Source organism: Mauremys mutica, chromosome 1 (assembly GCF_020497125.1).
Source record: "Mauremys mutica isolate MM-2020 ecotype Southern chromosome 1, ASM2049712v1, whole genome shotgun sequence".
In the NCBI taxonomy this organism is placed as follows: domain Eukaryota; kingdom Metazoa; phylum Chordata; order Testudines; family Geoemydidae; genus Mauremys; species Mauremys mutica.
The window spans coordinates 308,723,715-308,747,854 of record NC_059072.1 but is presented as its reverse complement, the minus strand read 5'-3'; the positions used below and the strand labels follow the sequence as shown (position 1 = coordinate 308,747,854).

The 24,140-nt window shown below is 46.7% G+C and overlaps 1 protein-coding gene across 3 annotated transcripts in view; it reads right to left on the bottom strand.

Annotated features, from left to right (window-relative positions):
- The window catches only part of WDFY2 (WD repeat and FYVE domain containing 2), a 138,605-nt gene that overhangs the window by 23,925 nt on the left and 90,540 nt on the right, over positions 1-24,140 (bottom strand). For all 3 annotated transcript variants that reach the window (XM_045014560.1, XM_045014568.1, XR_006578967.1), the window contains 6 exons: positions 20,607-20,719; positions 19,335-19,461; positions 13,248-13,353; positions 8,387-8,488; positions 6,566-6,696; positions 4,321-4,429 (listed from right to left, as the gene is read on the bottom strand). In XM_045014560.1, coding sequence (XP_044870495.1) covers positions 4,321-4,429; positions 6,566-6,696; positions 8,387-8,488; positions 13,248-13,353; positions 19,335-19,461; positions 20,607-20,719 — 688 coding nt within the window. The remainder of the gene's footprint in view (positions 1-4,320; positions 4,430-6,565; positions 6,697-8,386; positions 8,489-13,247; positions 13,354-19,334; positions 19,462-20,606; positions 20,720-24,140) is intronic.

Genomic DNA, 24,140 nt, shown 5'->3' with positions numbered 1-24,140 from the left:
TGAGCCCAGAGGCACGGGGGGCGGGGGGTCAGCTTGAAAGTGCTGCTTCATCCAACCCATTGAGTCCAGGGACGTAAAAGGGAGTCAGCTTGAAAGTGCTGATTGACCCAGTCCGCTCAGATGTGGGGTGTGTGTGTGTGTGTGTGTCCCCCCAGCCCTGGGGAACGTAGGTTCTGCAAGATAGCTCCACTGGGAGGAGACTTGCAGAAGGCAGAAGCAGAGCTCCATATGAAAACACACATGACACAAGCAGTATATTGATAGAATTACAGAACCCCTCCCCGACACACACACACAGAAGAGTAACCTGAATAAATGAACATACCCCAAAGTAACGGGCAAATCTGGTAACAGAACGGGATCCATCCAGGACTGTTCCGAGGTTAGTCCACCACTGCAACACGGTGAGTACCTCCAGTGGGATGGTAACAACCTTGTCCTGGTGATCCCTGGACTGGGCATAGACCATAGCCAGCCATTGCTGGAGGGGTTGCATCCGGAGCATTGCATGGTAGATGTATATACACATTGCCATATGGCCCCGCAGCCGTAGGCAGACCCTGGCCGTCGTGAGAGGGAATCCAGAGACTCCCGTGATGAGTCTGTTGTGCGGCAGAAACGCCTTCGGCCTGGTGGAGTCGACGACTGCCCCGATAAACTCTGTTCTTTGTACAGGGACTAATGTTGATTTTTCCTTGTTTATCAACAGGCCCAGTCTCCTGCATGTGTTCAGCAGCATCGCAATGGTGTCCTGGACCTGGAGTTACCCTTGACCAGCTAGTTGTCCAGGTACGGGTAGATCAGGATACCCCAGTACTTGAGATAAGCCGGCATCATTGACATACATTTTGTAAACACCCTTGATACTGTTGCCAGGCCGAAGGGGAGTACTGCAAACTGATAGTGCACCGTGTCCTTGAAAGATTGCTACATGAAAGTACACATCCTTCAATTTGAGAGCAGCTACGAGTCTCCCAGATACAGGGAGGGGATGATGGAGGCCAGGGAGACCATGTGGAACCTTAACTTTTTGAGATACTTGCTGAGGGTCTCACAGGTCCAGGATGGGCCTTAGACCCCCCCCGGGCCTTTGGGATCATAAAGTAGCAGGAGTAGAACCTGTTGCCCCTGAGGTCTAGGGGGGACTTCTTCCACAGCTCCTGCCTGTAGCAGGCCTTGCACCTCCTTATGCAGTAGACTCTTGTGAGAGGGATGGGAGGGAGGGAGGAAGAAAACTTGGAGGGTATAGCTTCCGCCACAGTACTGAGGACCCAACGGTCCAAAGTTATAGATGCCCAGGCCGGGAGAAAAAAAGAAAGGCGGTTGGAGAACCAGAGGGGGGCAGGATCCAGGACAGCTTGACCATCTAAGGGGAGGTCTAAGGGGAGGTCCTGGATGGACTGTTGGACCTCCACCAACAAGCCCGAGGACTGCAGCCACATCGCCCTCATCATCGTTATAGCTGAAGCCATGGTCCGTGCCGCAGAATCAGCCCCATCCAAGCCTGCCTGCAGTGCTGCCCTCACCACTCCCCGCCCCTCTTCCAGGATGGCCTGGAACTCTTTTCTGGGGTCCTCCGGGAGGGAATCGGCAAATTTGGCCATCGATTGCCAAATATTCAAATCATAGCGGCCCAATAGGGCCTGATGATTCGCCACCCTCAGCTGTAGGCTTGATGACGAATAAACCTCTCTCCCAAAAAGGTCCCATTTCTTTGCCTCTTTATTTTTGGGAGTAGCCCCCAGTTGTCCCTGGCTCTCTCGTTAGTAGTGTCTACAGTCAACAAACGGGCTTGGGGCAGGGTGGGTATAAAGATATTAATATCCTCTTGCAGACACACAGTACTTGCGTGCCACACGCTTGGAAATAGGGGGTAGTGAGAGGGGGTCTGCCAGAGGGCCTTGGTAATTTTTGCCACTCCTAGTACTGGCAGCATGACTCTAGGTGGGGCTGCCGAGCTGAGGACATTGAATAGGGTGTTTGAGGGCTCCTCTAGCCCCAAGTTCGAGGCTACCCTCCTCAAAAGTTCCTGATGAGCCTTGGCGTTGTCCTGGGGGACCGTGGGCGGGGTCCCGTGATGGCCTCATCAAGGGATGAGGAAGAGGATGCAGGTACAGCAGATGTCACTGCCTCTGTGCCCTGCTCGGCATGGCCTTCTTCCCCAGTCTGTTGCATCTAAAGGGTCTCATGCCCAGGGGCCTCCATCTCAGGTGGGCAGCAGACCATGGCAGAGGGTGACAAAGACTCATGACACCGATTTATGGCCTTGGGATGGCTGCATGAACCCCCATGGGTTCCAAGGGTGCCACGGCATGGGCCATTGATCCTAGGGCCACAAATAGTGCTGGCAGTGCCAATGGAGGACCTTGTCCCGCCTGCAGGGGTTCTTAGTCTGACTCCAAACCTGGGGATGGAGGGCCATGTTCTGGAGACCGGGACCACATCGATGCGGGCGTCTTGGTCCCAGCAGCATCCACTGCCACGCTCTGAATGGGATCTGTATGTGGGCGATGATCCACCGCATCAAGATCCTGGTGACCGGCATCAGAGTTTGGTGGATCCGCAGTAGTACCCTGGCGATCCATGCCAAATGCTTCCCGACCGGTGCCGGTCGATAGAGTGGGAGCAAGAGCGTGACTGACACCATGATGACAAGCGTCAACACTGGTACAATGACCTCTGACTATAGGCTGGTGACTGGTACTGAGAGTCCTGACATAGGCTTCTGCTGAAGCAGCGTCAATCCGAAGGCGAGTGATGCTCCTGGTACCGGGGTCACAGGGATGAATGTGCCTCAGTAGGCCTATGCCATACCATCGGCAACCAATGCTCAGAACCAACAGTGTGATGGCTGGAGTCCCAGAGGCCGGCACCAAGGGCTCCAATTTGTAGGTAGCCCTACATCCGCGGTGTGGTACGCTCCCTGAGGTGGCGGGCAAGCACTGGTGGTACGCTCCCTGAGGTGGCGGGCAAGCACTGGTGGTACGCTCCCACACTGACTGGGACTGAGGTGGTGATGCAAAGACAAGCTTACCCCTTGGCCTGGGAGCTACTGTCGCCTGTGTGGGTGGCACCGGGAGGGACAAGATATCCTTGCCCACTTGCCATAGACCCAGGACGCCCTGCATCGCCAGGTGCCGGTCTCCCGTGCCACTATCTGACGTGGCTGACGCATCCCATGATGGGCTAACCTGCACAACTGAAGCTGGGGCCTGTCTCTCACTTGGAGGCGATGAGCCACCCTTCGTGGGTCTAGGCTCGCCTCCTGCCCTCTCCTTGCCCTTGCGATCAGGAGAACGACCTCTCCCTCTTTTTACTGGGTCGTGCTAGAGAGGTGGATTGCTGTCTGATGACTGTACCCGCAGGGCGCTCTGCACCGATGCCATGATGCTAGGGGCAGAATCCAATCTCGCCTGCTCCAGTGCCGGTGTCAGCGTACAATAGAAAGGTTTGCAACGAACAGTTCTACAGAAGAAAAGGTTTGCTGAAGCAAAGGAATGTTCCAGCGCCATCACTGGCGGTAAGAAGAAACTAAGGTTGGAGGGTGCAGGTGGCACCCCTTATACCGCAACAAACATGCACCACTCCAGGGGGCGCTAGAGCCAGTCCCCTATGGATACCACTGAGGGAAAAACTTCCAGCACCAGTGCATGTGACAAGCATACACACCTAAACATGGAATGAACATGAACAAACATTCAAAGAAGAAACTGGCATTTCAGATTAGCCTTGCACATTTTTTTCTTACCAACTCCCTTGTTAGTACTAATACTACAATAGATAGTATATGTTTGAAATAATAGTGTCCTTACTCAGATGGAAAGTTGCAAAGGAACTTACTGACTTAGGTGTAAAATTAGTCAGTTAAAACAGTGTCCCAGCCAGCCTGCTGGATACCACGCACAGAACGACCAGCTTCATCTGAAATAGTCTTCTCACTCTCTGCCATGCTGGCAGCAAGACAAGGCCAGACACTTAGAGAGGAGAACGTGTTGCATCTGATTGACAGGGTGACATTCAAGAGAATTTTTGTACCAACTCCCTGATTGAACAATTCCATTGTAGAGGTCACCTGCTTGTGAAAGGAAGGAGCAACTCCCAATGGAAGGACACTGATGATCCCTACTGGGCAGAAAATCTCTGAATGGCTATGAAAAATACCTGGTGAGAAACAGCAGTGTATGATAAAAGCCTAGAGATTCTCTAGACCATGAGTCTGTTATTGGCAGGAAGGGGAGACTTAGACCTGAAACCATGTGGGAGGAGGAAGGGACATGGAAAAAGACAGAAAATGAACTAAAGCAGTCTCCTTAGTCCTACCTTAATAATCTTGTCTGTCCCAGAAGTCAATAACCATCCCCTGGTTGCGTCAAAGTGTACATGGACAATGTTGTGCTTACTGTCATGGAAAGTGGCTGTGGGTGCACGTCTAAAGAAAGATCAAAAATCAAGAATCAAGGAGACAGCGACTGCAGTATTGCCCTGAACTATTCACAGAGGAGGAAATGAGAATTTAACACTAATGTAAGTAATTGATTTTCTTCAGTGACTCAACTTAATTATTGAGCAAGAGGAGATGGCTCCATGGTCTCTCTATGGCTAGGCCTACATGGCACACCCCTAGCAGCGGCTTGTAGCTACATGCTGCAGTGAAAAGTGGGCTGCTCCCATGCTGTGATGTGAAGCTACATGTGTCAGTGAAAGGCTCTGGCAGACGGGAGCTGCTGCTGCTGGAGCCTTTCCCTGCTGCCTCCCTCTGCAGAGCCTTTCCTTGCTGCCAGAGTTTTCCATGCGATAGGGAAGCAGCGGGATGCTACACTGCTATTTTTAGTCATGTAGAGGGGGCAGGCACTGCTTGGGAGTGTAGTGAGCTGTGGAGGGGACATACCCACAGGGTTCAGGTATCTTAACTCATCTAAGCAGTACCTCCCCATCTACACTGCTATTTATATCTGTGCTAGGGATGTGTGCAGTGTACATACTCTGCATGCCACCATAAGGACCGTGCAGTATAGACACACCCTAAGAAGGATGACCTGTAGTTCCTTGGAACCATAGGTTTTCCTTCAGAGATAGAAAAATCAAATTTCCCAGGCAGTTACTTATCTTTCAGATGAGATACTGAAAACTTGAGTGTACCTGCTTTCGTGTGGACAATGAAGACACCAGGGCACTTTTGATCTTTCCTTGACCAATATTGCATTGCACTGTGCATCTCCCCAGGAGTGTCCGAGTTTTAGTAAACCACAGAAGATAGAACTGGAAGACACCTTATGAGACCATCCAGTACATCGCCACTGTCCAGGCAAGATGGTTCCCTACAGCACATTTTCCAATGTTTCGTTCAGCCTAGTTTTAAATTTCCCAAACAATGGGGTTTCCAGCACTTACTTAAAAAGACTATTCTATTTTCAGGAAGCTTTTCTTTTTAGTTAGCCTAAAGAGGTCTCTTTTAATTTCATCCCACTACACCTAATTATACCCTGCTTTACCACACTAAATAAAACAGACACCACTAAAAATTCAGTTTCCTACAATTAATAGTTATGTGGTATGCCAAATGGGACAGGTACTGACTGAAGGGAAAGTGAGTGGGCCTTGGTGAAGCAGTATGGTGCTATGACAGAAGCCCATCTGGCCCCAGGCTGGAATCTCTGAAGCAGGGTGGGCTTCATCTCTCAAGAGACAGCCCAGTATTGCAAGATGACCATCTCTGTGAACCTCTCAATGACATGTTAGGCTGGGAAATGCAGTCCATTATGGTGGCCAACTTTGTAAGTACATCTGTGGCAAGGCAGGCTGGGAGATGTAGTTCACAGTCTCTCTCCCCACAGAGGGATTTGTGACAAGGCAAAATGTGAAAACAGATCCCCTTTCATATTCAGGAGGAGCATATCAGGAAAGAAACAGGTAGGAAGAAACAAGGACTGTTTAAAATCCACTGCTGGAGGATTCTTCTACTTTGCACCACCTCTTTAGAAATGACTCTTCATATTCCAGTTTTTGCTAACTGTGTCCAACTATGTACTGCAGTCTTGGTAAAAGCCACAGTTTTACCCTCAGGCAAAATAAACCCTTTATTTTGCATAAAATCCCTCTCTCTCCACACTCCATTTCTGGGGGCATCCCCAGATACAAGACAGATGTGTACCACGAGTCCTGGTATTCCAAACAGCAGGACACTGTACCAAGTTACACACAAGAAAGAGAAATTAGGAGCTAATTAAATGAATTCCTCTGACCACCAGAACATTTTTGTTCCTCTTTCCCAAACTCCTTCCAAACTGTCTCTTTCTTTCTGGTAATGAAGTACGCAGAACTGAACACAGCAACTGAGTCACAAGAACACTAGAGTCATATAAAGGAGGATACCAATTCCTGGTATTACACAGAGCTATGGAGACTGACGGCCTGACCTGTTAAAGGAGAAAGCACTTTATACAGCTCTGTGGCACTCCCATCTGGTTGACTCTGAGCAGAGTGCAGTATACAGGAGTACAGCTTGAGGAGTTCTGTAACTCATTAAGCCTCCTCTGAGGCAACTGGGCTCATAGTTCAGACTCACTCCTCATCCGTTATCGATTCGTGACAGCTATCGCAGACTCTCACTTCAAACTCAAATCCCATCAGAGGTATGGAGGAGCGCTTAGAGCTGCATTTGCCACACACTGCTTTCCCACACTTCCGGCAGTGATGCTGAAAAAGGCAAGTCAAAAAAGGATTGGTCAGAATGGAAAAAGCAAAGCACAGCGGTGCTTAACTTAACGTCTCCTCTTAACTTCACCCATTCGCCTTAGCAGAACTCACCTGTGGCCACAGCAAGTTCTCTGAACCCCCATTCAGGGCATAAGGAGAAAAAGCTGAATAGTAGGAAAAAACTAGTCTCAATTTTGCATTTCATTACTTTTCACTAACAACTACATCCAGCTAAGCACCTGGGGTAAGCCAGCTAACGAGGGCCAAATGGGGGAAGTGTGGCCTAGTTGACCAAGCACTGAACTGGGACTCAAGAGCTGGGTTCTGTTCCCGGCTCTGCCTCCGGCCGCTGGGAGACCTTGGCCAAATTGCTTCCTCTATACCCATTTCACAGATGGGGAAGTGAGGGACAGGGATACTGACCTTTTTAAGAGCACTTTGAGAGTGGTGGATGAAAAGAGCTATGTAAGAGTTATATTATGATGTGGTGAATTTAGATCACAGCTATTTCACTTAAGTCTGTATCACTAGCTTGAGTAAAGATCTTTGAAACCTTTTCTCAGTCTGGTATTTTGATCAGGCAAAAATCCTCAGACTGGATATTCTCTTTTGTGCGGGGGGGAAGGGGGTGGGGAAGAGTATTCTCATTAGTGTATGGGCAAATCAATGCGTGCAAGCCACATTAGTGTTACAAGAATTGCCTGTGTATCATTAGGAGACCACCATCCTTTTATCAGTATTGTACGATTACATTCAGGACACTGGGCGAATCCTTCTGCCTCCTCAAATATGATCTGAGATAAACATACATTCCTGACAGGCAGCTCAATGTGGTCCCTTTTGCCACTTTTTCAGTCTCAACAAAAGGACCAGGAATACCTTCAAGCAAAGCGGAACAGTGTAGGATCTCACACACTGAGCTGGGCTCTGGGATCATGTATTAGGATTATAGGGGACAGCGAGTTTCCCCTCCCTGCTGGCTTTGTAACACTGGAATGCTGCATTGGTTACTGTTGGAGGGTCAGATAACATCTCAGTGTTAAACTGAATGCCTGACATTGCCCATGTAAACACCGTCCATCTAAAGTCAAGTGAGCAGATTCTCCTCAGCTTTTTACAATCCTACCTAATAAAACAGGCCTGGAAATGCCTTTGGCAATGTGACAGTTGCTACCTAACACTGTCCATTTTTCTCACACTGCAAACCGTAGACCAGTTTTGCCAATAACTCTGAGCAGTTGGAACAGCAATTATGGACATTTGCCTTGGAAGGGAAAGCAATGCCCTTTTTAGTGCACTATTATACTGGTTCCATTAGACTCTTCAGACGTGAGCTTTGCGCCACGTTTGTTTGTACAGAATCTTCCTGATATTAAATAAGATTCACGTCGCTAAACCCACATGCAACTCAAAATTTACCCAAGCCAATGTACAGGGTGCATTTTCTATAGAAATGGATTGCAAAAAGTGCTTCTGTTTATGAGGGCCAAGATATTCACCCATCACCAGGCCTTTGCCTGCCCACTCCCCCTCTCTTGGCACGAGGGTAGCTAAATGCCTTTAAATCACCAAGCAGCCAACGGAAAAGTTAAACAAGTTCCTATACATCTGAAAAATGTTAAAATATTTCATTGAACTATCAGGTATATCGTTCTCTTAAATTACTTCATCAATACAAAACAGAACAAACCTGTCTAAGGCCTATTTTCTTACTGTCCCACATCTGTTTAAAATTCCAGAAGAAAGGCTGGTCACACTTTTGACAGGAGTCACTGTCCAACCACTCCGGTGTCTGTAACACAAAAGGGTTATGATAAATAGGCAGAAAAGCTTCAGGTAGGAATCCAATAGCAGAACAAGCCGTGTGGCTTCTGTTGCAATAATTAAACAGTGTTATGCTGAACTTGTCTAGAAAAACAGTTTTTCAGCCAAAGGTCATTAACAAAACAAAACAAAAACAACAACCCAAACCCACACCAAAGTGTTCCCTGGGATTTATTTTGCTGTGTTCTGAAAGTTCACACAGGAGGAACATTTCTCACCATAAAATAGGATTCTATTCTTAAAGAAAGGCCAACATTTGACAAAAACATGGACGCTTAAACTCAGACGCCTGAAATGAATGGTGTGATCCTGAGCACTCTCAACTGGCTCCACTGAGCGTTGCAGGTACTCAGCACTACCAAGACTCAGGCCAGGGCCCCTGCAACTCTACCTGGACCCACTTGTGGGTGGTCAGCACTACTTAGAACCAGGTCATTCATTTTTAGGTGCCTAAACACTCAAAAGTTTGAAAATTTTGCTCAATCTTTTTAATTGTAATTGGCTTTTCTGAACCTCCTGCTGTCAGACGGTTGTGCTTCAAGTCTCATGTGTGGGGATGGCAGGCAGATCCTGAACAAGCCTGAACAAAAAGAAAGTCGGCTCTACCCTGCTTTTACATTTATATACTAAAGCTAGCGTTTATTTTTAGTAAAATCTTGTATTTTCTAATGCAGTTTGATCTAATGCTATGCTTGTCATGCTGTGAGTGAAGTGGGTAAGAATTACTCCTGGGGGAATTCTGCATCATTGCGCAAGGCAGAATTTTGCAGAGATTAATGTTGTGTGCTCAGAATTTCCTTTCTGCACCCCCCCCACCCACAGCAACGGACTGCAGAGATGTTGGCCCCCACTAGGGGCCACTGGGCCCAGCAGAGCTCAGCTCACAAATAGAAGACAAGGCCAGGGGGAGAGGGAGTGGACGTGGACTGGAGGGTTGCCTGCAGCTGCAGTTCCCAGCATACCCTGAAGGATGAAGACAGTATGCAGGGAACTCCACACAAGCCCAGAACCCAGCATCAGTCTGTTTCTCCCTCTGGATCCCTGGGCTCTAGGAGGGTAGGGGGTGAGAGTGTCTGAGTCAGGGGGACCCCCGCAGCTGGGCTCTGGTAGGAAAGGTTGTGAGTTGCTGGGCCGAAGGGCCCCCCGGCTGCGCTCTGTGGGGGAGGGGATAGGGAAACAGGAACTGGGTTGTCATAGGGGTCTCTAACTCTATTCCTGGAGGATTTGTGTGTGTATATGTATTGTTACAGACAGAGCTGCTGACAGGTATTTTGAAATAAATTACCAAAATAATTGAAACTGACATGATTATGTAGTGTTATTTTGACAAATAAAATTTGCAGAATTTTTAATTTTATTGGTGCAGAATTCTCCCAGGAGTAAGGAATGGAGAAACCTCAGCAAAGGCTATCCTCAATAGCCTGTAACCCTCACCCAAGCCCCAACATGAGGAGTGATGACAATGACTCAATTCTCTACTGGGAGGGAAGTCTGGTAAACTAATGCTTCCCCTATCAGGCCCCCTGCTGACAGCAGACAACAGGAAACAACTAAGTGATAACAGCTGTATTGGCAGGGGCCTGAACTCTTCAGGTGCGCTCTTACCTCCTTGCCACTGGTCTGTCTTTGGGAAGCAGGGGCACTACTCTCCAATATGCAGCTTCCCCACTTTTCCTGTTGTTATGCATACTTCCACCTTTTCATGTTCTCTGTATGTATAAATATCTCCTGTCTGTGTGTTCCATTCTATGCATCCGAAGAAGTGAGCTGTAGCTCACGAAAGCTCATGCTAAAATAAATTTGTTAGTCTTTAAGGTGCCACAAGTACTCCTGTTCTTTTTCCCCACTTGTGTTTCCCTCCCTCTACCCTTTGTCTTTCTCCTGCATCCCCACCAATAGGGCCCCTCCTTGAAGCTGCTGCTGCCTGCTGCATTCTCTCATCCCCCCTCACCCCCACCCTTTGCAAGGTTGCTCTAATATAAATACACATTAATCCACTTCACACCCATTCCTGACTATTGGGTGTAGAAGAGGATTGTTTAAAAAACAATGCATCCCACGAAGTGGGCATTCAACCACGAAAGCTCATGCTCCAATACGTATGTTAGTCTATAAGGTGCCACAGGACTCTGATGCTTGTTTAAAAAACTGCTTCATTAAGTACACACCCAATTAACTGGAATGGCTTCAGAAGATGCTTGGGTATCAAACATTAAGGATTAAAATGCACAACACTGTGGTTAAATAAGGTTAGATTATGTTGGAGCTTAGCAAAAGCAAAAAAGCAAGGTAAGGCTGATGAAATCCTTAAACTTAAGCCTTCACTCCAGCCCCCTACAATGGAACAAGTCCTAAAGGAACTGCAGCTTGCTTTGTTAGGTTAATTCAAAGGCGTAGGGGCTTTAGGGGTAAGTCCCCACTGTCTACTTTTCTAAAAGTAACCAAGTCTTTAATTAGATGTGTGTTCTGAGAAAATAGGGCTTTCATCTACACACTGAGGCACAACATTTGAAAAAGGTAGATATTGCTGTGACAGTAACTGCTCAGTAGTAAAATGGAAACCACTTCCATCCTCTTTCAAATGTTCCTTTATGGCCTTTTAAGATTGACAGATAAAATAATTTATAAGAATTAAAATATAAAATGGCTTAATTCCTCCCTTGTGCGATTCCTGAGACATGGTAGAAATGATAATATCAAAGTGAATATCACACACACACACACACACACACACACACACACACACACCCCCAAGTGGAAAATCTAAATCAGTGAAAAATGCCACCAAAGCAATAACCAGAACATTTCAAGAAAAAAGGCACTTCAGAAGAGAGCCCAAGGCAAAATATGTTATACTAAAATCTTAAGGATTAGTATTTTGGAGTCAATGTAGCAATATATATACTCCCTCCTGACAACAAGAATGAGCCAATATAGACATATCTGTTAACACCTGATGCCAAACACTCATTTAGCTAATTATATTTCTTACCCACTTTTCAACCAACTCACACACAATAAAGCAGTTTGTTTTATAACAAAGCACTTTTCAATTTTAAAGCTTTGTAGTTGCCTTTGTAAAACATTTAAGTAACATTATTTCTGAATGTTAAAGTTACACCAAAAGGGAAAGGGCAGTTAGTTACCTGTGGCTGGAGGCTCTTTGAGATGTGTGGGCCCTATCTGTATTCCACAGATGGGATATGCATATGCACCATGTGCCAAAGTTTAATTTTTTTTTGCAAGCAGAGTCCATTGGCCTCCTCATGCTCTGAGCCATGGGCACAAAAGGTGGTGCAGGCCGACACTTCTCCAGTTTCCCATTCTTACCACAGTTCGTTCAATCAATCTGCTACAGAGGGAGCGGAGGATGGGTAGCAAATACAGATAGGGGCCACACATGAAGAACCTACAGTTATAGGTAGGTAACCTCCTTCTTCGAGTGATGGTCCCTATCTGTATTCCACATATGGCAGATTAACAAGTAAGCAGTCAGACAGGCAATGGGTACAAAAGTGATAACTTACTGTAGTACAGCAATCTCAGGTGTCAAAATGATGAAAAAAATTCCCCACAGAAGTGAGGTTTTTATGTGGGTTGTGTCCCTTTCAAGTGTAGTTCCACACTACAGAATGACTAAAAATGCCATCCTGTAACTCAGATCTGCCCACTGTGGGTATCAGTTGTATGACCTTACTTTAGTGACTAAGGCCTTGTCTACACTCCAGAAATGGGCCAATTCAGCAGTTAAGTGTAGTTACACCCCATATGGTAGACTCGACAAACTGAAGTTTGCAAGGATTTATTTATTCGGGGTTTACCCCAGTTACAAGGAAGTGCAAAACATGAGCTCAGTGAGTGCAAACCCTGCATGTCCTTGTCTACACCTAAGGTTCAGCACGATTGCAGCTACAGAAACTACAGAACTGAGGCTACATACAAGCATACATAAGGCACAGAATAAGTTTTTACTACTTTTGATGTTAGCCATAGAGAGCCAATACGTTATGAGTGTGCAAGGAGGATTCTATTCTCTTAATAAACAATTGCTTTGATGCATAATTGCCAATCAGTTACACCTGTCCAAAACTATTAGCAGTAGTGGGATTAAACAGTTGTAACCCAGGGCCTAATTTAGTGATTTTTGGCAAAGGTAGAAAAAAAAGAAAATGACTCAAATAGCAATCTGAGTTTCCAGAACCATCTGTTTAAAAATCAAACATCCATCTTTTCACTTGTAAACTGACAGCCCTGGATACTAACAGATTTGAGTCGCTAGCATTTTTTCCCCGTCATTGCTAAAACATTAAATTAGGCCTTTGGTGTAATCCCACTACCTCTAAATTTTGCACAAGTGTAACTGACTGAAATTTAAACAATCATTTTGATGCATAAGAACAGAAATCCTGCTTGCACACTTGTAACAGAATCCTATGGAGTTACTGAAAAACAGAATATATCACAATGTCCTCTTCAAAGAGTCACTTTTCAGAGGACTCAGAGCACATGCTATTTAGCAACATACATAAAACACACCCCCTGCTACATAACTACCCTGAACCACTCGATCACACACAAAGCTATACATCTTCACATGTGTAACAACTGGAGCATTCCTAAAACACTAGTGTATTTTCTAACCTTTAAAAAGATACCAATCAGATTCAAATTAGTTGCTTTAGAAAGGCCCCAGCTTTTTAGAAGATGAACAAGAGATATATATCTACCTCCTGTCTCTCAACATCCATATTCCAGATAACAATTCCACCATCTGCACCACAAGAGATGAGCTGTCTTGTGTGGGGAGCATAGGAGAGACACTGAACTTTATCGCTGCAAAAGAAACATACAACATCAGTTAGTTAAAGGTTTAAAGATATGTCAAGGCAAAGTAACTGGTTTGCCATATTTTTCTCTCTCGGCTCATTCATGTATAAAATTCACTAGTCCTACAATTCCAATTAGTAGATTATATATTATATACTGTACCATGTGCTCTGAATTTGGTCCACATTGGGTAGTGCACCACTTATTAGAGGAGGATTTAAAACAAGATTAGTTTCCAGACAAAACTATTGCTTTTCCAGTTAGTTAGTTTGGAGATCTTAGCTTCCTTGAAAGCCATGGTTGCATTGTAATTGAATGACCTCTGAGAACATGGTCCCAAATACCTATAACCACTATGGTAAAGTGCTCGCTCTCTCTCAGAACAAATGTGTCCGTTATTGGTTAATTTGTTAAATCCCCACATGGTGCCTGTGAATGAAGCAATGAAAAACCCAACGTTATCTAGCAACTTGAGGAGAAAAATAGTTTCTAAGGTGCTGCTGTGAGCATTCGAATTGAACACTAACAAATGAAAAGAATTTCAAATAGAATAGAACTGATAAGGCTGCCCCAGATCTTCCCAACATTTTGAGATTTAAGTTTTTTAGAAAAATGGACTATTCCTCCTTTTAGTATTCTTTGTAAAACCATGAAAAAAAGTGTGCTCAGCTCTACAGAAGAGGGAAATATCAAGGCCCAGAAAACTTACGATCTAGGAAACAGGCACAGAAAGATGACACTGAGACCAAGGGGGAAGGAATTACTTGAGCTCACTTTGTTTTCTTGCACTGGTTTTTTTTTTTGGGGGGGTGGGGGGCCTCCAGAAGAAATGGATCTTCAAGAGGGGGGTGGTTTAGTGCACTGAGCCCTGGTCTACACTACAAGTTTAGGTCAAATTTAGCAGTGTTAGATTGATTTAACCCTGGACCTGTCCACACGATGAAGCCATTTTTGTTGACTTAAAGGGCTCTTAAAATCGATTTCTGTACTCCTCCCCGATGAGGGGATTAGCGCTGAAATCGACATTGTCAGGTCGAATTTGGGGTAGTGTGGACGTAATTCGACTGTATTGGCCTCTGGGAGCTATCCCAGAGTGCTCCATTGTGACTGCTCTGGACAGCACTCTCAACTCAGATGCACTGGCCAGGTAGACAGGAAAAAGCCCCGGGAACTTTTGAATTTCATTTCCTGCTTGGCCAACATGGAGCGCTGATCAGCACAGGTGACCATGCAGTCCCAAAATCGCAAAAGAGCTCCAGCATGGACCGAACGGGAAGTGCTGGAGCTGATCGCTGTTTGGGGAGACGAATCCGTGCTAACAGAACTCCGCTCCAAAAGACGAAATGCCAAAATATTTGAAAAAATCTCTAAGGGCACGATGGACAGAGGCTACAACAGGGACCCACAATAGTGCTGCCTGAAAATTAAGGAGCTCAGGCAAGCCTACCAAAAAGCCAAAGAGGCAAACAGATACTCTGGGTCAGAGCCCCAGACATGCTGCTTCTATGATGAGCTGCATGCAATTCTAGGGGGGGGCCCCCCACCACTACCCCACCCCTGTCCATGGACACCTGCAAGGGGGGAGTCTCACACAACAGGGATGAGGATTTTGGGGACAAGGAAGATGAGGAAATGGCGGAGGAGGATAGCGCACAGCATGCAAAAGGAGAAACCATTCTCCCCAACAGCCAGGAACTGGTTTATCACCCTGGAGCCAATACCCTCCCAACCCGGGCTCATGGACCATGAAGCCAGAGAAGGCACCTCTGGTGAGTGTACCTTTGTAAATATAATGCATGCTTTAAAAGCAAGTGTGTTTAATGATTAATTTTCCCTGAAGACTTGGGATGCATTCGCAGCCAGTACAGCGCTTCCTTTTAAATGGCCAACCCAATGGGTGCTTGGTATGGGAAAGGAGGGCGCTGCTGTTTGAAACCATTGCCACGTTACGACAGCTGAAGAAGCCAAAAGACTGTGGCTTACCATGCCTGCCTGCAAGCCGAATTCTGTTGCCCGGCCCTGCGTGTGTTCTCTCTCACACCAAATCGGCAGGCCCTCAATATAAGAGGCAAAATGCGACCTTGTACCAAAAGCACACGTGCATGTAATGTTAACAGCTTGGTTCACCGTGAAAGAGTCTACCCATTGTTCTCTAAAATGTGTCTTTAAGAATACTCTTTTCCTCTTGCACCTGCAAATGTTTCAATGCTCCCCCCATCATCTCTGTCCCTGAGGTTAGTGCAGATAAGAAGGTGAAAAAAACCGCACTAGCGATTAAATGTTCTCTAAGCTCATACAGTCCTCCTGCACTGAAAGAGCTCAGCAGAATGCATGGAGGCAAATAATGTCAGAGTCCAGGAAAGCAGAAAATGAATGCGAGGACAGGAGGGACGAGCGAGATGAGAGGTAGCGGCAGCGCAATGAGAGGAGACAGGATGCAATGCTGAGGCTACTGTGGGGATCAAACCGATATGCTCCGGCGTCTCGTTGAGCTGCAGGAAATGCAGCAGGAGCACAGACCACCGTGGCAGCCCCTGCCCTCCTCCCCAAGTTCCATAGCCTCCTCACCCAGATGCCCAAGAATGCGGGGGAGAGGAGTGGGGGTCCAGCCACCCAACCACTCCACCCCAGAGGGCTGCCCAAGCAACAGAAAGCTGGCATTCAATACGTTTTAAAGTGCAGTGTGGACTTGTCCTTCCCTCCTACCCTCATCCACCACCCCATCCAGTGCTCCCCTCCTCACCCACCCCTCCTGGGCTACGTTGGCAGTTATCCCCCTATTTGTGTGATGAAATAAAGAATGCGTGATTTTGCAACAATATTGACTTTATTGCCGCTGCAAGAGGTGATCGAACTGGGGAGGGCAGTTGGCCTACAGGGAAGCAGAGTGAACCAAGGGGGCAGGTTTTCATCAAGGAGAAACAAAACAGAACTGTCAAACCGAAGCCTGGCCAGTCATAAAACTGGTTTTCAAAGCTTCTCTGATGCGCAGCGCTTCCTGGTGTGCTCTTCTAATCACCTGGTGTCTGGCTGTGTGTAATCAGCGGCCAGGCGATTTGCCTCAACCTCCCACCCCACCATAAAGGTCTCCCCCTTACTCTCACAGATATTGTGGAGCACACAGCAAGTGGCAATAACAATGGGGATATTGGTTTCGCTGAGGTCTAACCGAGTCAGTAAACTGTGCCAGCGCCCTTTTAAACATCCAAATGCACATTCTACCACCATTCTGCACTTGCTCAGCCTATAGTTGAACAGCTCCTTACTACTGTCCAGGCTGCCTGTGTATGGCTTCATGGGCCATGGTATTAAGGGGTAGGCTGGGTCCCCAAGGATAACTATAGGCATTTCAATGTCCCCAACAGTTATTTTCTGGTCTGGGAAGTCCCTTCCTGCAGTTGTTCAAACAGACCAGAGTTCCTGAAGATGCAAGCGTCATGTACCTTTCTCGGCCATTCCATATTGATGTCGGTGAAACGTCCCTTGTGATCCACCAGTGCTTGCAGCACCATTGAAAAGTACCCAAGCAGTTTATGTACTGGCTGCCAAGGTGGTCCAGTCCCCAGATAGACGGAATGCATATCCCTATCACCCCACCATAATTAGGGAATCCCATTGCAGCAAAGCTATTCACTATGAGCTGCACATTTCCCAGAATCACCACCCTTGATAGCAGCAGCTCAGTGATTGTGTTAGCTACTTGGATCACAGCAGCCCCCACAGTAGATTTGCCCACTCCAAATTGATTCCCGACTGACCAGTAGCTGTCTAGCGTTGCAAGTTTCCAGAGGGCTATTGCCACTCGCTTCTCAGCTGTGAGGGCTGCTCTCATCTTGGTATTCTTGCAGGGGTATTCAGGGCAGGGGAAAGCAAATCACAAAGTTCCATGAAAGTGCCCTTACGCATGCAAAAGTTTCACAGCCACTTGAAATCATCCCAGACCTGCAACACTATGCAGTCCCACCAGTCTGTGCATGTTTCCCGGGCCCAGAATCCACGTTCCACGGTATGAACCTGTCCCATTACCACTATGATGTCCGAATTGCCAGGGTCTGTGCTTTGAGAGAAGTCTGTGTCCATGTCCTCATCACTATCATGATCATGCTGTCATCACCTCCTTGCCTGCTTTTGCAAGTTCTGGTTCTGCACATACTGCAGGATAATGCGCAAGGTGTTTATAACGCTCACAATAGCAGCGGTGAGCTGAGAAGGCTCCATGCTTGCCGTGGTATGGCATCTGTGGGAGAGCAGGAAAGCAGAGTTGCTGCGGAATTGGTAGATGACGGATGCCACAAGAATAGATATTTACACTGAACAACTAGAGGACCTGCGAGGTGGATTCATGGCACCAGGAGAGCAGAGTTGCAGTGGAAGTGGTGCCGGATGACGGTAAGCACCACACACATTTCCCGAGAATCCGGGAGCCCATGACAGACAATATGGAGAAATTTGCTGTTGAGGCAGTATCAGCAGAGCACAGTTGCATCAGAAGCAGTGTATGACGATGATGGTTTGCAGTCCTACTGCACCGTCTGCTGCCAGCAGCACCCAGGACACAATAGCGGCGGTGTCAGTGAGCTGAGCTGAGCAGGCTGCATGCTTGCCGTGGTATTGCGTCTGTGCAGAAGGCGTGAAACGACTGTCTGCCATTGCTTTCATGGAAGGAGGGGCGACTGATGACGTATCCAAAACCACCCACGACAATGTTTTTGCCCCATCAGGCACTGGGAGCTTAACCCAGAATTCCAATGGGTGGCGGAGACTGCGGGAACTGTGCGATAGCTACCCACAGTGCACTGCTCTGTAAGTCGATGCTAGCCATGGTAGTGAGGACTCACTCCACTGACAATGCGCTTAGTGTGGACATACGCAGTCGAGTGTATAAAATCGATTTCTAAAACTAGACATCTATAAAATCGACCTAATTTCGAAGTGTAGACATACCCTGAGATTAGGTCAGAACCTTCACCCACCACTTTGGCACCAGCACTGCTTGACACCAAGCCAGGCGCATACTGAGAAGTGCTTTAATACTGGTCCATTATCTTGTATATGGATGCTCCTCTATGTAGCAATGCTTTTAGAAGGCAATCTGGAACAGTGCCACACTACTGTGTATCTATGACTTGCCGACTCAAAGGCAGCACTGTGTGGAAATGCTGTCTTTACTGTGGTTCTACCTAATGCAATGCATTACATCACTGAACCAGCATGTTCTCCAACACTGTCATGCTGCAAATAAGATACAGAGGTTTGCCTGCACGTTAGATGTTGTGACGCTACATCAATGAGCCACAGCAGGGCATGCAGCAGTAGGCTTTAATATAAATAGACATCAAGATTGAGTGTTTCAGTGAGGAAGTCCCGTCCCACACATGCACTGCTGGAGTGGTACAGAACCACAAAATCAAGGCAGCCCAACCAGCCAAGGAGAAAGTGCCTTTGAACAGTCAGTCAGTCTGCACAGTCACAGTAATTCAATGGTTGGAAAAGCACACGTATGAAATTAGTCTTTAATATTGTGTTAGACCAAAAGTACCAAGTCATCCCCTCCTCTCTAGGTCTATTAAGTCTGGTTCGTACCTCTAGTGTATTCCCCTTTACAACAGCAGGAGCCAGTTCTGCCTTGCTCAGTTGCTGATGCTTAGGAACACACATTTAAACACGTTGACAAATGATGGCTAATTAGACAGAGCACCTTGGGTACAGCCTGGATTCTACATACATTCACGTTTAAAAAATACTTGGTTAGTATGGAGTTAAAGTGGCTGGTACTCTAAATCTTGTGCTCCTTCAAGAGGTGGGTGAAGACAGAACCCGATGGGGAATACAACCTCTCATTAAATGTAGTTAATATTGGTAATATACAAAGATACAGGAAGTCACACACAAATCCCATGCACAGACATAAGAATATACTCCTTGGTTCTGCTTCATTTTGTTTTTCTCCCCTAAACCCAGGAGGAGGAAAAACTCTTCAAACGTACTTGTGTCCTTGTAATTCAATGGCTGTTCCTTTTCTTCCTCCTATGTCCCACATAATAATGGAATGATCTGAACTGCCTGAGAACAAAACTCGCTGCACTGGGTCCCAACAAAGAGCAGTGACACCACCTAAAACAGGAGACAGTACAGTTATTTCATTACAACTGAAAGTGGAAGGGAAGAACGTAATCAAAAGTGAGTCTCAACTTAAAGAGATGTGACTTAAGTTTAAACACATCCAACACACCCTCCATGTGCACCACCACACTGCAGACTTCCCAACTGAAAGGTCTGGTGCAGAATGAGCCCCACTGAAAAGCCTAGGAAACCAGAACCAAATTCTAATCCTGCGTTTCTGTTGGTGCAGAGCCCGGTCCCAGCTCTGTAACTCATGCAGACTGAGCCCAGTGAATCCTGGGATAGGAAGTTACCTCATGAGTGGTCAAAGAGCTGCTATGTGGACACCCATCTCCACACCCTGCAGGCAGAGTTTGTGATTAACAGTGGAGACACTGGGGAGTAATGAGGCGATGCCACCACAAAAATTGCAGGATGAGAACTGAGCAGCCTTGCCTCAAAGCTAGTAAGTCAGTGGGTTGTCAAAACACTTCAAACCAGTCAGCTGGTGCTGAGGATGTGGGAAGTGGAGTGGTAGGCCAATATGGAGGTCCACTGAGGCCAAAGAACAGCCATAGGAGGAAAATAAATTGATCAATGAAGAACGAGCCATCAACCCCCATCTCCATAGGCATCTGCTATATGGTGGGCTGACACAGCAATCACCAGGACAATGCGAGAGCCCCAGCAGCAAAGTGACCAGTCAGCTCCTGCAATGTGCACTGTACTTTTAAACGTCAACTCCTTACATGCTTCTTGTCACATCCTGGAAACACTGCGCATAGCATTCAAAACCCTGAGCAATTCAATTGACTACAAATGGGACTCCTCACATGCATGTGTTAGCAGGATCGGGACTTTATCTACTAAGGTCTTCCTCTATCAGGGCTTTATTTGTTGTTGCAGCATTTTCCCACCAAAGTACTTTAAGGTGCAGAATTTTCACAATTTAAGTCAGGGTTCTCTCCTGTTTTTAGTAATACAGAATTACCACCCTTTACCTTGTTGACAGTTTAAGCTCATCTATTGTGCCCCCCAAAATACAGACATTTCAATTCAAACCATCACAGCTGCTTACAAATTTAAAAAAGTTCATCCCATGGTAATGCAGAGCCTATATGAAGAACCAGAGATGATTATTTAACCTTAAACTGTACCTGTATGTCCCTTAAATGTTGTGACAAGGCTGCAGTTCTCTTGCTCTAGTTTGAGAATGGTTACCTGCCCAGAATGATCACCTATAAACACATGTCGGGTCTCAACATCAAATCTGATTGAAAGCATTGAGGAATCTTTTATAAAGGCTAGACAGAGGTTCTGAATTCTGGGATGTACCTATAAGAATACGTTGCATTTTTATGAAGTTACATAGCAGTTACTAGATTTTTTGTTTAAATACTAATTATTGTATTACACTGGAATCATGGTTGGAAATAACCACTATTATATTTGCATTTACAGCACGCCCATCACAGTACCATCGTGCTCTCTAGGATTAGAGACAGATCAGTTATCTCTAGGAAGATGATTTCTCCTTCCTTCTAAAATGGTTTCTAGTAGGTGGCAGTGGCTGTTCTTTGACAGAGCTGGTTTGTGTCTTATGACATATTTGGGGAAAATGCCAGTTTGAACAGGTGCATCCTGAAGTGTGGTCTAAACATGGTGAGATTACAACTAATTACTGGAATAATCTGTTTTGACAGGTTATATCTCCTCAATCTAATTTTAGTTGCACCTCATACATTTGAGGAATGGGTTATTACAGAGGTGGGCAAACTATGGCTCGCGGGCCACATCTGGTCTGCGGGACCCTCCTGCCCGACCCCTGAGCTCCTGGCCCGGGAGGCTAGCGCCCGGCTCCTCCTCTGCTGTTCCTCTTCCCCCGCAGCCTCAGCTCACTGCGCCGCCAGCGCAATGCTGTGGGTGGCAGGGCTGCGAGCTCCTGGGGCAGCACAGCTGCAGAGCCGTGGCCTGACCTGGTGTTCTGTGCTGCACGGGGCGTGGCTGGCTTCAGCCGGGCGGCACAGCTGCCTGTCCTGGTGCAGCCACGCTGCCAGCCAGTGCTCCAGACAGCGCGGTCAGAGGGCAGGGAGCATGGAGGGTTAGATAGAGGGCAGGGGAGTTTGGGGTGGTGGTCAGGGGCCAGGGCGGTCAGAGGACAGGGAAGAGAAGGGTTGAATGGGAGCAGGGATCCGGGGTGGGGATGAGAATGAGAGGAGGGGTTGGATGGGGCAGCAGGGGCAGGGAGAAGGGGTGATTGAATGGGGCAGGGGTCCTGGGGGGGCAGTCAGAAAGGCAAGGGAGGGTTGGATGGCGTAGTGGGGGGCAGTTAGGGGCAGGAGGTCTGGTGGCAGTCAGGAAGGAGAGGGGGGTTTGGATGGGCAGCGGGGGGGGCAGTTAGGGGCGGGGGCTCCAGGGGCCATCAGGGGACAGAGAGTGGGGGAGGGGCATCAGGGGGTGAGAAGCAGGGAGGGTTGGATAGAGGATGGGGGCTGTGCCACGCCTGGCTGTTTGGGGAGACACAGCTTCCCCTAATCGTCCCTCCATATAATTTCGAAAACCCGAAGCGGCCCTCAGGCCAAAAAGTTTGTCCGCCCCTGGGTTATTAGCATTGACAGGCTGCATTGCACTAGTGTCTTTTATAATCAAAGGGTACATTCACACAGCAAGAGGCCCACAACAATGAGTCTCAGAGCCGGGTACAGACTTGGGCTTGTGCTACGGCGCTAAAAACAGCCACGTAGACGTTCCTGCTCCGGTTGGAGCTTCGGCTCTGACGCCAGGGAAGGGATTGAGTTTCAGACGTGAATGTCTACATGACTATTTTTAGCACTGAAGTGCAAGACCTACAAATGAGAGAGTCTAGACCAGGGGTCTCAAACTCCCGGGCTGTGGGCCATCTGTGGCCCAAGAGCCTCCCCACTGTGGCCTGTGGAGGAGTCACAGGAGGAGTCACAGGCCCCCTAGTGCCTCCTTGCCCCTCCCCCCCCCCCGTAGCTCCCATTGGCTGGGGAAGAGGGACAGAGATCTCATCATTGGTTGCTGGGAAGAGTCAGCCCTGGAGGCAGCATTACTTTTTTCCACAATGAATATAAACAGGTCAAAATACCGAGCACAACTATCTGATGCACACCTTGCTGCAATCCTGAAGGTTTCAACTGCTCAGTCACGGAGGCCAAACATCAGCAAACTGATAGAACTGAAGCATTGCCAGGTGTCTGGCAAACACTAAAAACTCTGACAGGCAAAGAATTGTATAAAGTTGTATGACAGCTTTATTATTTCTAAGAAATTCAAAATAAAAAATACAATAAACATTTTCTTTTCTGAACACCATCTTCAGTGGCATTATGGGCCTGCTGGGAGGATTTGAGGACTGACACTGGCATTAAGGTAAACTGAGTTTGAGACTAGGGTGACCAGATGTCCCGATTTATAGGGACAGTCCCGATTTTTGGGTCTTTTCTTAGATAGGCTCTTATTACCCCCCACCCCCTGTCCCAATTTTTCACACTTGCTGTCTGGTCACCCTATTTGAGACCCCTGCTATAGACCCAGGCTCTGAGTCTCTCTCTCTCTGCGCTGCAGGTGTTTTTTTCGCAATGTAGACATACCCAAAGAACTATGTACTCCGAAACAAGAGGCACAGCAGAGAACAGAGTCTGGAATTAACAGGGTAAAGGGGTTGTTAGCACTACCAGTCTATTACTTATATTTGTTGGTGTTAATACAAACACAGGACCGGACGTTCTGACATGATCTAAGGGTCCAGTTCAAATGGTTTCCAAGCTGTGGGGAGAGTTCCCAGATCCCTAAAGGGAACTATCCAGCAGCAATGACAACAAGATGCTGTGTTAATCAACACTTAACACCAATAAGGGCAAATATTTTAGAAGTGGAATTTACTCTTCACTATTTATACTTTTTTGCATTTCACTCAGCCTAGATAGGGCAAAAAGGCTGGTCAATTTCACTTGTTTGTACAGAAATTGGTTTCAAGTCTATTTGATCTTCAGGTTCTCATAAACTAGTAAAATGGGCTGTTACTGCACTGTAGACACTATAAGAGCACAGTTTCACTAACAACTCATTGAAATCTCCATTGTCTCAGTCTTTCTGAAAGACTGGTTTTTAAACTTACAATGTATCACTGATCAAAGGAGAGAGTCGACATTTCTTTTGTCAGGCAACTAGGGGCATATCTTGGAGAATAACCTGTTTGCGAATAACATTTTAGGAATCATTTACTCTCCAGCTGAGCCCATATTTCAAAAGCACATTGTTCTGTTCCAAGGTAGAGAATATGAGCTCATTATTTCATATTAAGTCATTTAATTTTTGCCATCTGTCTGCACACACACGGACCTGATCATTGACCTACTTTGCTGCTATTATAATTCCCAAAAGAAAAAGCGTGTTTTAAATGAAGCTCCCATCAATCTCTATCTTACAATGAGACCACAATAGGATGCAGCTTTTAAGAACGGATAGGTCACAGTTTTTAAAAATAAATGTTTAAATCTAAATATACCTCATGCATAAAGTGGACAAAGCTATGAGGGCTGACAATTTAACTGTTTTAAAAATTTATTTCCTTGTAAGGTTTTGAATATAGATGGTTAAGATGGAGGTCTGAAAACGGCAGTTTTAAACAAAGACGTGACAAAGACAAAAGAATCAGAGAAAAGCTA